Raw genomic sequence first — 16,685 nt, 5'->3', positions numbered from 1 at the left:
ATCCTCTCACAACATACTGGTTGGAAATCACTGCCTTCGAAGTGGGGGACAGAATTTGTTTTAACTCTCATAATCAAACCTCTCTGTGCTGTCTCTTGTTTCTTATGTAACCCTTCTTCCTTTGGCCCTAAAGATACTTAACACTTGACCTGTCTCACCTGAGCCTGAACACACACTAAATCCACCCTGAAGTGTTTAAATAGAAGGGATGAGCCTACACAATTCAGCCTCCAATTATGCTGGATTTTGCAACAAAATATACAGTACTTAATAATAGAGAGCAAATGAGTGTCGGATGTAGTTCCCCCCACTCCGAGTGTCCTGTCTGACACTGTCCAAGACTTAAGTCTGTTGTACTTTATATTATTGCTTTTTTGCCTTGTTTTTAGGATATGAAAGAAACAATCCAAATCCTTATTTTGACTTTCTCTTGTGTCTCTACTGAACTAAAAACAATGAATCGTTTGGTTTAATTTTTTTTTTTATTTTTAGACACCCTCAGTAGAGTGACATGGCGGGTCACAGCTCACAGCAAACCACCAACTCTTAGGCTTAAGCGATCTCCCCACCCCCCTTTTTTTTTTTTTTTTGAGACAGAGCCTCAAGCTATCACCCTGGGTAGAGTGCTGTGGCATCACAGCTCACAGCAACCTCCAACTCCTGGGCTCAAGCAATTCTCCTGCCTCTGCCTCTCAAGTAGCTAGGACTACAGGCACCCGCCACAACACCCGGCTATTTTTTGGTTGCAGCCGTCATTGTTGTCTGGTGGGCCCGGGCTGGATTCGAACCCGCCAGCTCAGGTGTATGTGGCTGGCGCCTTAGTCGCTTGAGCCGCCTTAAGCAATCCTCTTGCCTCAGCCTCCCAAGTAGCTGAGACTACAGGCACCCGCCACAATACCCGGCTATTTTTTGGTTGCAGTTGTCATTGTTGTTCGGGAGGCCCAGGCTTGGCTGGAACCCACCAGCCTCGGTGTCTGTGGCCGGTGCCCTACTTACTGAGCTGTGGGCGTCGAGCCTAATTTTTGTCTTTATCATATGAATTTCATGAAGCAGTGTATCAGAAAAAGGAAACTTAAAAACAGGTAGAATTGGTATCCTTCTGGTAAAAGAACAAACCACAACAAAAACAAAACAATCTCTTTTTCCCCCTTTATCCAGAGCAACTGTTCATATTCAGGTGAACGATGTGAACGAGTATGCACCCGTGTTCAAGGAGAAGTCCTACAAAGCCACGGTCGCCGAGGGGAAGCAGTCGGAGAGCATCCTGCGGGTGGAGGCCGTGGACGCAGACTGCTCCCCACAGTTCAGCCAGATCTGCAGCTACGAGATTGTCACCCCAGACGTGCCATTCGCTATCGACAAGGATGGTGAGGGCAGAGGGGCAGGTTTCTATGGGCAAGACAAGCAGCCTCGGGGTCGACCCTCCCTCCTCACCCCGCCTGATGTAAACCTGAGTTCTGTGCCGTGTCAGAACTTCGTACTGTGGACACACGTTTCGTGTTTTCACTCGGTCCCCCGACAGCAGCTTCTCTGGAACCAGAAACAGTGTGTCTCTTCTTGGGTCTCTACTATTTTCCTTTCCCACTAAAATCAAATAAATCCCCCTCCCCCAGCATGTTTTTATATATTTTTAAAATCTTCTCACCTTTCAAGCCACATGCATCTGAATGAGACCTTTAGTTAGGCTTGTTTTCTGTTCCTCATTAAGTGTGAATCTGAGTTCACACCTTATCACCCCTGCCAGGGAACAGAAGTAACTCACTCTAGCCTAAAACTTCTTTCTAAGCTTAGAGCTTCATAATAGGCGATGCCTCTGTTGTTACTTAATGCCTAGTCCAGAATCTTGGCTGATGGAATCAGGACATTATAGGCTTCTGTGGGTAGGCTCAAACTTCTCTCTCTTCCCTACCCCCTCTCTTTTTTATTTTTATTTATTTATTTTTTGGCAGTTTTTGGCTGGGGCTGGGTTTGAACCCGCCACCTCCAGCATATGGGGCCAGCGCTCTACCCCTTTGAGCCACAGGCGCTGTCCCCCCACCCCCTCTCTTTTTAACAAAGTAGATCTTTTAGCAAGAAGTATTTAACACAGCTTGACCTTATGTTTAATATTTGAAATATTTGAATTATTTTGTCATTTTGATCTCAGCTATGTATGTAAATCATTAAATCTTAAAGTTAACGTAAAGCCAAATATTCAACGGAAAGCATAATTGGAGGCTGAATTGTGTAGGCTCATCCCTTCTATTGAAACACTTCAAGGTGGATTTAGTGTGTGTTTAGGCTCAGGTGAGACAGGTCAAGTGTTAAGTATCTCAAGTGGGGATTTATTTCTGGGTCAGTACAGATGGGGTGGGAAGCACGTGTGTTCTGTGTGTCTGAGACAGAAGTAAGAGCAGAGCGGTTTTCAGTTCTCACTGCTGTGCTTTTCCTCCGTAAGGTTATATAAAAAACACAGAGAAGTTAAACTATGGGAAGGAACACCAGTATAAGCTGACCGTCACCGCCTATGACTGTGGGAAGAAAAGAGCCGCGGAAGACGTTTTGGTGAAGATCAGCATTAAGCCCAGCTGCACCCCCGGGTGGCAAGGTGAGCGTTGGTCGCTCTTCTGCGCTCACGGCTGTTCTTAAAACTGATATGCCACAGGAGCCTAACGTGTGAGTCTCCTTCTTTCCTTCCGTGCTGAACGGTGGCCCAATGCAGGATGGAATAACAAGATCGAGTACGAGCCTGGGACGGGTGCCTTAGCTGTCTTCCCAAACATCCACCTGGAGACCTGCAACGAGCCAGTTGCCTCCGTGCGGGCCACGGTGGAGCTGGAGACCAGCCACATAGGCAAAGGCTGTGATCGGGACACCTACTCGGAGAAGTCCCTTCACCGGCTCTGTGGTAAGGAGGCCCGGCTTTCCCAAGCCTGGCTGTCTTCCGTGAGGGTGAGAGAGACCCTTACAGCTAGAAATCCCCGTGTGTGTCGGTGTTCCTACCTATAGACTGTCATAGAGACGGAATTTCTGAGATGGCTTTTGTCGCCTTACTGGCCAGTTTCATACCAGATGGGCTTTGAGGGGTCCACAAACCCCTCAGAGTCTCTATTCAAAGCATTGCATGTGTGTGCATTTGAAGAACCCCTGATTTGAAGAGAGTATTTCTCTAGCGTACATCAAGAATTATTTGAATAGAGATTATATAAGGATAAGTGGAGTCGGCTCGGCTCCTGTAGCTCAGTGGCTCAGGCGCCAGCCACACACACCGAAGCTAGCAGGTTCAAATCCAGTCCAGGCCTGCCAAACAACCAGGAAGGCTACAACCAAAAAATAGCCAGGCGTTGTGGCAGGTGCCTGTGGTCTCAGCTACTTGGGAGGCTGAGGCAAGAGAATCACTTAAGCCCAAGAGTTTGAGGTTGCTGTGAGCTGTAGTACCACGGTACTCTACTGAGGGCAACATAGTGAGACTCAAAAAAAAAAAGGAAAAAAAGAATAAGTGGAGTCAGTTTTATATGAAAGGAAATCTTTATATAAGGACTAAAGGAAAAAAATCGGTAATGAAGTTGCTTCTGGCAAACATGAAATAGAAAATCAAAACCGAAGATACCCGCTAGCTCTAACTTACCCTCTCAGCAGACTTTGTACTTCACAAACATCGTGTGGAGAAGTTGAGAGCCAGAATTAATGGGAAGCTGACCAGAAGGCCAGCTCTCTGTCTTTATCCTTAGTTGTGGCTATTTTTCTGGCTTATTTAGATGAGGAGGAGGTGGGATATGGGTGTTTCTTTTTTTTTTTGTGATTTTTGGCCGGGGCTGGGTTTGAACCCGCCACCTCCGGCATATGGGACCAGCACCCTACTCCTTGAGCCACAGGCGCCACCCAGGATATGGGTATTTCTTACGGAAAATGCCGAGGGAAGTGGTAAAATGCCAGTAACTTAAGTGGCCTCTTCATAATCAGTAGGGTCTTTGCATTTTAAGAGCTATTTGAGAACAACTTTATAGGGAGCATTATCCTAAACTGACCTATCTTTTCTTTCTTTTTTTTTTCCTGACCTATCTTTTCACTAGCCTGATAATAACTGGGAGATTGAGGCAGCTAGTTTTCTTTTATAATTGAAAATTTTCATGTGGTAAATAAGCAAAAAGGAGAAAAGTACATGGTGCGCTAGGTCATCCCTGTGGCAAGCGCTGTGCTAGCTCGACCTGGTGGCACCCGTGGCGCTAGCTCGTCCCGGGGGCGCACACTGTGCTAGCTCATCCTGGTGGTGAATATACCAGGATGTGCTGCAATCCTGAGTCTAGACGTTCACCATCAGGTACCCAAACATATGAAAGCTAAGAGCCCTAGAATGTTTTCTCTTTGAAACTATGCATGTAAATATAATGTATAAAACTTATTTTCTCTCTTAAAATGTCACTTTTTTATGGTATTTAATGAACATTTTCTCAGCGGATTAAAGTTAGGAAGAACAGAAGGAATTTAATATTTGAGTGCATGTTTATGCTGGGTATATTTCCTTCTACATGTGTTTTAACTAAATCTTCCCAACAGGCCCACAAAGTAGGTAGCGTTGATCTCGTTGTTACAGAAGAATTAGTTGAGACTAGAGGAGGGTAAGTAGCTTCCCTAAGGTCGCATTTTTAGGGAGGAGTAGAGCTGAGATCTGACTGAGGTCTGATGTTACTTGAAACACCAAGCTGGCCCAGCCAAGTCATGCAATTGAGAGAGCCAAATATACTTATTGGGACAAATTTTAAAAATTTGACGTTGACAGTACGTAACAACAGCTGTAAAAAATAGTTTTAGGTTCTTCGACTTAGTTATTTCATTTCTAGGAATTTATCCTAAGGGAATAATCATGGACACACGGAGGTGTCCATGGAGGCAAGGTTTATAATAGGAAGAAGTTAGGGACGGTCTCAGTGTCCACCGGGGAGATGGGTTAAATAAATCGTGGTGCAACGAAATTATATGCAGACATTTAAAATTATGCTATAGAATAATAAGAATATATGTCCTTGCTATATGTACACAGCAGGACTTTGCTTTTATTTATTTTTCTTTATATTTTTAAATTTCTGTGCCCTTGGTCGCCTGGTCCATGGAGGGTGCACTGAGTATCTGGATTCCATTTTTATTAAAAATATGTTATATATGTGTATATTTATAAAGAGACAATTGAAAGGGTTTATACAAAGCAAGTGGTATATATTTGGCTGAAGTTACAAGAAATGCTTCATTTTTCCCTTCCTTAAAAAAAAAAGTGTTGGGCGGCGCCTGTGGCTCAGTCGGTAAGGTGCCGGCCCCATATACCGAGGGTGGTGGGTTCAAACCCGGCCCCGGCCAAACTGCAACCAAAAAATAGCCGGGCATTTGGCGGGCGCCTGTAGTCCCAGCTACTCGGGAGGCTGAGGCAAGAGAATCGCTTAAGCCCAGGAGTTGGAGGTTGCTGTGAGCTGTGTGAGGCCACGGCACTCTACCGAGGGCCATAAAGTGAGACTCTGTCTCTACAAAAAAAAAAAAAAGTGTTATTATTATTTTGTAATAAAAACTCTTCCTCCCGAGGAAAAGTCATCCAGTACTAGTAAATTGTGTAACTACACGGTAGGGGCCACAGTGAGTTGTTGCAACGCTTGCGCGCCTCCTGAGTTCTCCCCGTCGTTCACACCAGGTCTGTGGTTTCAGGTGCTGCCTCTGGTACTGCCGAGCTGCTTCCTTCCCCGAGCAGCGCCTTGAACTGGACCATCGGCCTCCCCACTGACAACGGCCATGACAGCGACCAGGTCTTTGAGTTCAATGGCACTCAAGCAGTGAGGATCCCTGATGGTGTTGTTTCTGTCAATCCAAAAGAGCCTTTTACGATTTCCGTGTGGATGAGGCACGGGCCTTTTGGCAGGAAGAAAGAGACGATTCTGTGCAGTTCAGACATAACAGGTGGGTTCACTGTCACACTTCAGCGTCTAGTGGAGTAGTCGCTGGTGATAGGCACTTTTTCTTTCCCTCGAAGCCTCCCGACAGGCTGGCTGGTATGGACAGTGTTCTGTATTCTGTGCTGGGGCACTTCGTCCTCAAAAGAGCCCACTTCCGGGCGGCACCTGTGGCTCAGTCCGTAAGGCTCCGGCCCCATATACCGAGGGTGGCGGGTTCAAACCCGGCCCCGGCCGAACTGCAAACCAAAAAATAGCTGGGCATTGTGGCCGGCGCCTGTAGTCCCAGCTGCTCGGGAGGCTGAGGCAAGAGAATCGCTTCAGCCCAGGAGTTGGAGGTTGCTGTGAGCTGTGTGACGCCACGGCACTCTACCTAGGGTGATAAAGTGAGACTCTGTCTCTACAAAAAAAAAAAAAAATAATAAAAGAGCCCACTTCCAAACCCGGCCTTGGCCCAGCTGGGGAGTTTGTTTCTGCAGATAAAATTGTGTGTTGAAAATCCACTCAAGAAACAGCTTTTATTTCTCCCTTGGGTCGTAAGCTGGCAATTTACCAGGAGAAACTGTCTCTGCAGATAGGAATCGGCACCGTTACTCACTCTACGTCCATGGGTGCTGGCTAGTGTTCCTTCTCCGTCAGGATCCTTCCGAGGAGAAAAAATACAGACCCGCGGAATTCCACTGGAAGCTGAATCAGGTGAGCGAATTGAAACTCACTGATGATGATCTTTTAAGATCCTGCAACCTTGCTCATCACTGGCTGTTACAGTCAGCGTAAAGTGTGATTTTATGAATCCTGAGTCTTTGGGTAGTTAAGAGTAACAAATTAAACCTGTTTAATATTTTCGTACTAAAAACCTAGGTTTTTGTTATACCCGTATGTTATATAAAGGAATTGTTTTTTAAAAAATGTTTTTAAATTAAAAATACCATTCACTCTGGGAGGCTAAGGTGGGTCGATTGCTTGAGTTCAGGCGTTCGAGACCATCCTAAACAAGAGCGAGACCCCCTCTCCTGTAAAAAAAATAGCTGTGTGTTGTGGCAGGTACCTGTACTCCCACCTACTTGGGAGGCTGAGGCAAGAGGATCCCTTGAGTATAAGAGTTTGAGGTTGCTGTGAGCTATGATCCCAAGGTACTCTACTGAGGATGAGAAAGTGAGACTGTCTCAAAAAAACAAAATTCAAATTATTGTTATAATTTATTGAAATAAGCAGCATCCAGCATTTGCTTAACAATTAGGATTGAGATCCTTGGTTTTACTCAGGGAGCCCTAGTGGCTTAGCAATCAGGGGCAGCCCAGGATATTTAAAAATTTCAAGGAACCACCCATCTTACATTTCTCAGGTAGCACATAAATACGAGGTGACCCAGAAGTTGCCAAACATGGGGAAAAAATGGGAAGTTGTAGTTCAATGTATCTTTACAAAATACTAAAAATTTTACAAAACATTTACAAAATATTCTCTACATGTGGTTCATCTCTTCGTAAAATTTTATAATGAGTGTTCTGTAAATAAAGGTAGGTGCGGCTACAATTTCCCCATTTTCCCTGGGTCCAGCAACTTTTGGGACACCCTGTACTGCTTGACCCAGTTTACAGTTATGACAGATCATGTCACGTTCCCGTTGATGATCTGACATCTTTGCAAAGCTAATCTTACAGCGATTGATGTGATAAGACGTAAACATCACGTGAAAAGACCCAGTGTTACAGGAGGGAGCCTCGTTAAAAGCAGAACAGATATTTCCTGATCCAGGATTGGGCCGAGAAAGGAACTTCTGGTGTTAGCTTAATTTTGTTTGGTTTATGGAGTTACTTGACAAAAGTTGACCGTGTGCCTGTGGTTGCTAAAATGTGACACTGTCTAAAATAGTTACAAGACAGATAAAAATGGAAGAGTCTAGTGAGAACTGGTGGTGGCAGGTGAGACTGGGCAGCCTTCATCTCTCATTGATGTGGTTTGTATTTATGTAAATCTCAGAAACTTTTACTATAATTTTTTTTTTCAAGGGACTAAAGAAAAGTGTAGTCTAGAAAAAATATTTCATAGCACAGGTCGACATTTTAGGTACAGTTCTGTTACTGTAACCATCGTCCATATGTACAAATTTGGTTTCTTCTGATTACAAGCATGATTACATGCTTTTTTTCTGATTACAAAACTTTAATATGGAAAATTTCAGACATAAGTAAAACCCGACATGTGAGTATAAAGAAAAGCCCTGGGTACCCTTCCCCGAGCTTCAGTAGTTGAGAACTTGTGGTCAGCCTTCTATCATTCATTTTTACCCCACTCCCTATGATAATTTTTATTGCCCACTCAAAAATTACTTAATAATTTTCAAGAAAACCCAGGTAGAGCATTTCTTTCTCCGCAGACTTACAAATTTCATTATGTATCTCTCACAGACAACCATAATCTTAAAAAAATACCAGCAACAAAATTCCTAGCATCATCAAATATCCAATGTTCACCCTTCAAATTGTATCATAAATGTTTCTGTTTTTACAGTTTGTTTGAATCACAGTCCAAACAAAGGATCATACATAGCAGTTGGTTGAAACACATTCATGGTGCTCAGTGTAGTTTGGCACATCGTCTGAGCTGTACGTTCATATTTATTTAGGTTATGAACTTTATTTTTTTTTTGAGACAGAGTCTCACTATGTCACCCTCGGTAGAGTGCCGTGGTGTCACAGTTCACAGCAACCTCCAACTCCTGGGCTTAAGCAATTCTCTTGCGTCAGCCTCCCACGTAGCTGGGACTCCAGGCGCCTGCTACAATGCCCGGCTGTTTTTGGTTGTAATTGTCGTTGTTGTTTGGCAGGCCCAGGCTAGATTTGAACCTACCAGCTCTGGGATATCTGGTTGGCGCCTTAGCCGCTTGAGCCACAGGCGCCGAGCCTAGATTATGAACTTTGAAAAAGGAAAGACATGTACTATGGTGTCTCTTATTCTGAGATTAGAGGTGCTTTTTACTTTGGTCCAGAAAAGGCACAGCCAGTTGGCAGACTAACTCAGCCCTGCAGAGGGCGGGTATCCAGACGGCCAGTGTCAGAATATCCTGGTATCATGCTGTTTGGCAGAGCAGAATCTGGCAGCTCCCTTTGTGGGATTCTGTCCTAGGTTGAGTGAGCAGTGACTGCCACCTTGTGTGGGCTTGGGCCTCTTAGCTGTTTTTGCCAATACTTTGTGTTTTATTTATATTTATATTTTTATGTTTCCTTGAGACAGGGTCTTGCTCTGTCACCTGGGCCAGAGTACAGTGGTATCACCACAGCAACCTCAAACTCTTGGGCTCAAACAATTCTGTCTCAGCCTCCCAAGTAGGGAGTACAGGCGCCCACTACCTTGCCTGGCTAATTTTTCTGTGTTTTGTAGAGAGGCAGGTCTTGCTCTTATTCAGGTGGGTCTTGAACTTCCTGTTCTCAAGTAGCTCCTTCCTCCACCTCCCAAAATGCCAGGATTATAGGCGTGAGCCACCACACCGGGCGTTGTTATATGTTATTTTATCCTTTCCTTTTTAGAAAGACAAATACTCATTGTATGTGACTTGTTTCCCGGATCTAGTTGTATTACATTTATTGTGTGTCTTTTGATGCTAGGGAGGGTGGCGTTTCAAGCCCCTAACTCTTCCCTTTGCCTCTGGTAGGTCTGTGACGAGCAGTGGCACCACTATGTCCTCAACGTGGAGTTCCCAAGTGTGACTCTCTATGTGGATGGTGTTTCTCATGAGCCCTTCTCTGTGACGGAGGATTATCCTCTCCATCCCTCCAAGATAGAAACTCAGCTCGTGGTTGGGGCGTGCTGGCAAGGTAAGGTTCCTCAGCGTCCCCACCCAAGTCTCAGGAATTAAATAATACATCTTTACTGTATTGGTAATAGGCTCTTACCAGTATTTTATACCCTTTCCCCTCATTTCCTTTGATGCCCCTCACAGGTGTAGCTCTATCCGAGGGTATGCAGGAAAGGTGTGTTCCAGGACTAAAACACACCATCACCTTTCCTGGGAATCAGAGAGGGGGAGTTTAGTTAGGGAACAAATTTATAAATTAACCTGTTTATTGAAAAGTTCGCAAAGACAAAGCAGCAGCAGTCAGCAGTCAAAAATAAAGGACATGAGTAGAAACGTGCTTTGGACCTGGAGGCCTCATCCAGAGCACTCATTGCTGGATAATCTTGCAGGAACACCGTAAGGAGCTCTTCACCTTCCAGCAGGGCCACGTCTGGAGGGGATTCTGTGGAATCTTTGTTGAAACTCTGGGTGTGGGATATGCTGACCACCAGAGCATCCACACTGTTGTTTTGTGCTTGCTAGGTATGGGCTGTGTGCCAGTTAGTTTCAAAGCAGAAGAAACCATGGTCCAGAGAAGTAAACGAGCCCAGGATTACCCAGCCGATTAATCATGGCACTAGGATTTGAACCCCAGAAGCCTGTGCACTCTGGGCCCACACCCAGACCCCTTGGACCAGGGATTTGAGTCTTTCTGCAGCATGGAGCCCTTTGGTTGCTCTGGGGAAGCCTGTGGTCCTCTTCTCAGAATAATTTCTTAATAATCTATAAAACATATAATATTTCAAAGGCAACCAGTTAAATTGAAATATAGTTATTGACATACTAAAAGATTGAATTTGTGCAGTAGTAATACCTGTGGTGCTTTTACCAACATCAAAGGCAGGCTCTAGCAGCAGGTCCAGTAATGGCCATAACTTCAAAGTACTAAGGGGCTTTGCGACAGTATTTTGTGATCCTGCAGCAGTCATGGCCTGATGTGAAAATACTAATGATTTCTATTAATGACAAAGTCGCTGTCGGCGCTGCTGTGGTCTGTAGCCTACATTTATAACCAAAGGCTATGCTACATTTCTGAAGAGAGTGGAAATAAGCATGTAATCCTTCCCCTCAAGTTCACAGACCCCTCCCTCAGTCTAACCAGGCGTTCACGAGCCCCACTCTGACCCTTGCACTCATTCTCTGCTGGGCCATCGCAAGGGGCTGTCATCACTCACAGACATTTTTGTTATTTTTTTCTCCCTGTGGAAATGGTGTGCCTTGAATTAGGTTAGAAATTTATGAAAAAGCCTAATTCCCAAGACAGATTTACTTAATTTTAGGAGAATTTGAATTTCATAGTTTTCCTGTAGATTCCCAGAGTTAACTTTGGCGACAGTTCCTCCATGAGAAAATGTACGTGAGGCCAAGAAACAAGAAATAAATTATTAGGGATACAGGAATTTTTCAGTTAAGAGTCCTTAATTTTTAATTCACATTTTTATTCCCTCCCAGTTTAAACAGTAATTTACGAATAATTATTTTAAAAATAAGAATAAAAATACAAATGTAAAACTAAATGTTAACTTTACATTCTGGAGGCTTTAGTACTTTGTTTAAATAACCCCCCGTATCGCCCCCCACCTTTGGTTCCTGTTGGTGTCGCCCTATTTCTGCCATCAAATACCAATTTTCATCTTCTGTCGTCTCTTTCTACCTCGGCCCTTTCAACAACCTCAGCCAGAAAACAAAACAAACCAAAACACTTCCATTTTCAAATCAAACAAATACAAATTGTTTAAAATGTAGGTAATAGGGAGGAGGGCCTCCTTTTTCCTTTCAGTGGACTCAGGATCACTTTACTTGCCAATTCACCATGGAGAGCCCGGGCTGTAGGCAGCAGCTTCATCTCCATCGACAGGAATGTCCTTCATCCCACCGTGCGGCAGAGGAGCCGCAGAGCCGGTGGAGGTAACAAGTGCACCGTGTCTCACCTCTGGCCTTGCCCCACAACGCGGCCCCACATGGCCAGTGCCATGATCCCAGAAAATGTGAATTCTATTCTCAGCCACTGGATGCGTGCCATCTGCTGGGGCCCATGCCCTGAGCACTAGAGCAGGAGCCAGAGCTGCCGTCACAGGGTGTTTGGGCTCCCAGGCCCACCATGGGTTATGTTTCCCTGGGCGAGTTCTTCAACCAGTAGTCTCAGTCTCCCTGTGCATTCAGAAAAACTGGGTTAAAATGTCTTTTCTCTGTTGCTTAGTGGTTAAAGTCTAGACAGAGGCTAACTTGTTTTGAGCTTCTAAAAAATACGGACTTTCACTTTTCAAGGGCCGTATACCAGGCTTTGGGTACTTCTGTGCTCCCCCATCTCTGGTCCACACAAAATGCCTTCCCTGTTAGGGAGGAAGGCGCAGGGTTTGGCACCGTTGATACCTGCGGGCAGCAGTGTGCCTCCTTGGAACGTCCTCCTTAGCAGCACAGACAAGGGAGATTAGTGAATTCAGGGTAGATCCTCTCAGTCTTCTTGTTCTGGATTGAATCTGTGTTTTGGCAAGGAGGGTGCGGGGAGATGGGAAGCGTGGGGTAGGGGTGGTAAGTATCGCTCTGGGGAAATGAGACAGGTACCAGCTGCCATCCAGGCGGAGCATGTCCCAGAGAGGGACGAGGGAATGTCCTCTCTATGATTTGTGCTTATTTTGTCTGAAACCGATTTCCCAGGTCCCGTTTGAATGAAGAGCCTAACTTCTCGGTCCTTCTCTGCTGTCTTTGTCTTGCTTTTCTACAGAATATTCAGGACTTGAAAGTGACAATGAAACTGAGCCTGTGACTATGGCCTCTGCAGGTTGCTGGATTTCTTTTCCCTACAGTTCACTGTCGTGTTTCATTAAAAGATGAGACATTGATTCATTCCACGTGTCGCATGCAATGCCCAGGTTGCACTTTGGCCCCAGACGCCGCCTGTGCGGCTTCTCTGCATCACGCTTCCCCATCGCTTCCCCACACCCGCCCGTCCTGGCCCCACATGGCAGGTGGCCCACGCAGGCAGCACCCGTGGGGTTTATTGCCCCCGCCCCACATCCCATTGTACCCTGACCCCATTGCATGAGGCCGGCTCCCTGCCAAAACCTCAAGGTCAGGTTGGAGGGGCTTGTGTAGCTGAACCATGAGATACAAAAAGACTTGTTTCTAGAGATGAATTTAAATAGATGTTTCTTAGAAATCTTAGTCCCTCATGATAATTTACAATGTCTGATGCCCTTATCCAAATGAGACCCATTGGTGAAAATGTGTCTGCTCTTCATCAGTTTAAGGGTTAATTTCTCCTGCTTGGGGGTCTTCGTTATAGTCCTTTAAGGGCCACTTTCTGGGTGTCTGTTTTCGTCACAGCATCAACACGTCCCAGTTATTCTCGGTGTAGGAGACAGGAAGGATGGGGACTCAGCAAAGTGGCAGCTGTCTGGGAGGCACGTATACACTTTTCCCATGCAGGGTAACTTAGCATCCCTTTGTCTTTCTGGCCACGAGGGTGCAGGCTCACCCCTACCTGTGTGTGTGTCCAGAGTTGCCAGTTAGAGGAAGCCCCCAGGCGAGCCAAAGGGTTGAGAGGCTAGCGGGTTGAAGAGGCTGGTGCTGGAAGGGTCACTGTGCACCTGGTGATGGGTACAGGATCAGCACCCTTACCTAGAATGGTCAGATGTGTGGGGACACTCAGGGGACCTCTTGGCTTCGGGTGAGGGACCCCCCCCAGCTCCCTTTTCCAAGCCATGTGCATGATCATAAACGATTTAATTTCTTCATTGTGCTTCCATGTAGACTGCAAGGCTAACCGGATTTGGTATGAACTAACCCGCATGCCCATCCATCAGGCCTCCACCACCGGTAACACTGCATTGAGAAGTGAACTGGGAGATGCCAGGCTGACTTCTTTGTTTTCTCCCCACTGTCCAAAGGTGGCGACCTGCACATGACTCAGTTTTTCCGAGGTAACCTGGCTGGCTTAACACTGCGTTCCGGGAAACTTGCGGATAAGAAGGTGATTGACTGTCTGTATACCTGCAAAGAGGGGCTGGACCTGCAAGTCCCGGAAGATGGTGGCAGAGGCGTGCAGGTAACACCAGGCATCTGCCGCCCAGCATGCTCAGGCTCTTTAGACCTCAAGTGCAGCGGTGGGATAGGGAGCACCTAGTGGATAAGTTTGCACCTTAGACATTACCACCCCCCCCCAAAAGAGGGTCTTGTTCACTGGAATTACATGAACTTTTCTTTAAGTCACCAATTCAAATCAATCCCAGTCTAATCCTTTTTACTCAAGTACCCATGGTTTCAGCTCTTTGCACTTGGAGCTTTGTTCTCTCTGTTTGGTGATGATTTCAGATCCAAGCAAACCCCAGTCAGTCGGTGTTGACCTTAGAGGGAGAAGATGTTGGGGAGTTGGACAAGGCCATACAGCATGTTTCCTACCTGAACTCTCGGCAGTTTCCCACACCTGGAATCCGAAGACTCAAAATCACCAGCACAATCAAGTATGTCCTTGTTTTTAACAATAAACCTGTTTTCTCTCAGCGATACTTGTGTATTTAGGTTTTTAAGACCGTCTGGTCTCCCTTCTATAAAGAAAGGCGAGCCACACCATGTTAGCAGAGAGCGTGGGTGAGAGATTCCTGTCATGTTTAGGTGTCATGATTGGAAGCAGATTCCTGGAGTGGCCGCTATTGTCCTGCAGGTGCTCACGGAGTCCTTTGTCTTCTGACGCCACGTGCCTCCTCGCACAGGTGGGCTCTGAGACCAGCTCCCAGAGCCCTGACCCCTCCCTGTCTCTTGCTGGCAGGTGTTTTAACGAGGCCACCTGTATCTCCGTGCCCCCAGTAGAGGGCTACGTGATGGTTTTACAGCCCGAAGAGCCCAAGATCAGCTTGAGTGGCGTCCACCACTTTGCTCGAGCAGCTTCTGAATTTGAAAGCTCAGAAGGGGTTTTCCTTTTCCCCGAGCTTCGAATCATCAGCACCATCACCCGAGAAGTGGAGCCCGAAGGCGACGGGGCTGAGGACCCCACAGGTAACAACACCCGGCATGGCAGGAAACCCTTTTGCTGCCACTTAACGTACAGGGCTCTTTTTCTATGTGGAGTTTTGGGAGATTTTAATGTTCTGTTGCTGTTCACTGCTTCTTGAATCTGACCCATGGACTGGCGCTCACTGTGGTCTTTTGGAAACGCACGTGGGGGGCTTGCATCTTCTCTGTTGGACGTCCAGGTCTGAGATGTAGCTTGCGGGCGAGGGGAAGACACTGGCTGGAGACACTGCTTGCTCCTGCCAGGCTAGTTGGCCCACGGGGGGCAGCGTCCCCACCATTCTCACTCAGGACAAGTGAAGTACCCCTGTTTCTTGGGAGCAGCTCCCCCCTGCCCCGGCACTATTCCTGAAAAGGGGCCTATGAGTGTCTGGATGAGCCTCCCTGGGCTCCACAGCTTCTGCTATTTCTGGTTAGCAAAAATAGCTTTTGCCATTTTTGCAGTTCAAGAGTCACTGGTGTCCGAGGAGACAGTGCATGACCTGGACGCCTGTGAGGTCACGGTGGAGGGGGAGGAGCTGAACCGAGAGCAGGAGAGCCTGGAGGTGGACACAGCCCGCCTGCAGCAGAAGGGCATCGAAGTGAGCAGCTCCGAGCTGGGTGTGACCTTCTCAGGTGAGAGGCCAGGCTGCCCGAATGGACGTTGGAAGGTCTTGGCCACCAGCCTCCTGCCATCTGAGGACATGAGGAGGAGATTGGGGTGTGTGTGTGCACTCACCCCCTCCTCCTGAGCAGGAAGTGCAGGTGCTGCCTCCTAGAAGGGCAGGTGGGGGGAGGCATGTGATGGCGCATCCCCTGCAGAGGGAAAAATGGTCCTGTGCACTTTGTACCCATTCCCACTAGCGGAAAGCCAAAATAAATGTGTGACCTGTGTGCCCAGCCGACCTGACAGGGCCTGACAGCCTGCCTGTGCCCAGGCCTCGGGCCTTGTTCCTGTTCCTAACTTCAGCCACCCAGCAATCTTCTTGCACCCAACCCCTGCAGGTGTGGACAGCATGGCCAGCTACGAGGAGGTTTTGCACCTCCTGCGCTATCGGAACTGGCACTCCAGGTCTTTGCTAGACCGGAAATTCAAGCTCATCTGCTCGGAGCTGAATGGTCGCTACATCAGCAACGAGTTCAAGGTGGAGGTAAGTGCGGCGCTCCCACCACCAGCAGCAGCAGTTCATGGCCCTCAGACCTGCAGATACCAATTTTTAGAGCATTCTTGATGGCAGAGGTGGGAGCCTTTTCCAGCTGGGATCTAGCCTGGGCCAGCCCGGGCTAGTTTGGAATAACGGGTTAAGCTTAGGGTGGGCCTGGGCAGAGTGGGTCCCCAAGAGTCAGCCTCAGGAACCTTGCAGAGAAGTAACAAGGCACCAGTGGAAGTTAATGCTTTAGGAATAGGGACAAGACTGTTTCTTGAAATTTCACATGAGAGAAAGAGATCTGTCTTTTTTAATTTATTTTTTGAGACAGAGTTTTATCTGCCCTCAGTAGAGTGCTGAGGTGTCACAGCTCACAGCAACCTCAAACTGTTGGTCTTAAGCGATTCTCTTGCCTGAGCCTCCCAAGTAGCTGGGACTACAGGCGCCCACCACAACACCCTGCTATTTTTTGGTTGTAGTTGTTGTTTAGTAGGTCTGGGCTGGTTTCAAACCCACCAGCACCAGCGTATGTGGTCAGCCCTCTAACCACTGAACTATGAGTGCCGAGCTAAGGATGCTGTTTAGAAAGAGTAGCACCCAAGGAACCAGAGGCTCTCTGCAGTTTATCCAGGTCCAATGGCCCTATTGCAAGTAAACGTGGGGCCTTGGCCAGGGCGAGGAATGCTGACACAGGGACCCCTCTGGGCAGGGCTGATGTTGCCAAGGCCCATAGTGGTGACTCAGGGCACAGTGGAGAGGGCAGCATGCTGTGCTCCGAAATCTTCAGTAGACATACTA

The 16,685-nt window shown here is 47.0% G+C and overlaps 1 protein-coding gene across 4 annotated transcripts in view; it reads left to right on the top strand.

Moving 5' to 3' along the window:
- CLSTN1 (calsyntenin 1) overlaps positions 1-16,685 on the top strand; it is a 74,909-nt gene that overhangs the window by 54,717 nt on the left and 3,507 nt on the right. For 2 of the 4 annotated variants that reach the window (XM_053577275.1, XM_053577273.1), the window contains 12 exons: positions 1,159-1,367; positions 2,438-2,587; positions 2,702-2,887; positions 5,671-5,919; positions 6,487-6,608; positions 9,568-9,730; positions 12,476-12,532; positions 13,641-13,798; positions 14,065-14,213; positions 14,519-14,745; positions 15,205-15,375; positions 15,745-15,890. In XM_053577275.1, coding sequence (XP_053433250.1) covers positions 1,159-1,367; positions 2,438-2,587; positions 2,702-2,887; positions 5,671-5,919; positions 6,487-6,608; positions 9,568-9,730; positions 12,476-12,532; positions 13,641-13,798; positions 14,065-14,213; positions 14,519-14,745; positions 15,205-15,375; positions 15,745-15,890 — 1,987 coding nt within the window. The remainder of the gene's footprint in view (positions 1-1,158; positions 1,368-2,437; positions 2,588-2,701; positions 2,888-5,670; positions 5,920-6,486; positions 6,609-9,567; positions 9,731-12,475; positions 12,533-13,640; positions 13,799-14,064; positions 14,214-14,518; positions 14,746-15,204; positions 15,376-15,744; positions 15,891-16,685) is intronic. The other 2 variants (XM_053577277.1, XM_053577276.1) reach the window with 1 other exon arrangement.

Source organism: Nycticebus coucang, chromosome 22 (genome assembly GCF_027406575.1).
Source record: "Nycticebus coucang isolate mNycCou1 chromosome 22, mNycCou1.pri, whole genome shotgun sequence".
In the NCBI taxonomy this organism is placed as follows: Eukaryota; Metazoa; Chordata; class Mammalia; order Primates; family Lorisidae; genus Nycticebus; species Nycticebus coucang.
The sequence above is the reverse complement of the archived record's forward strand: the minus strand, read 5'-3'. Positions and strand labels throughout refer to the sequence as shown.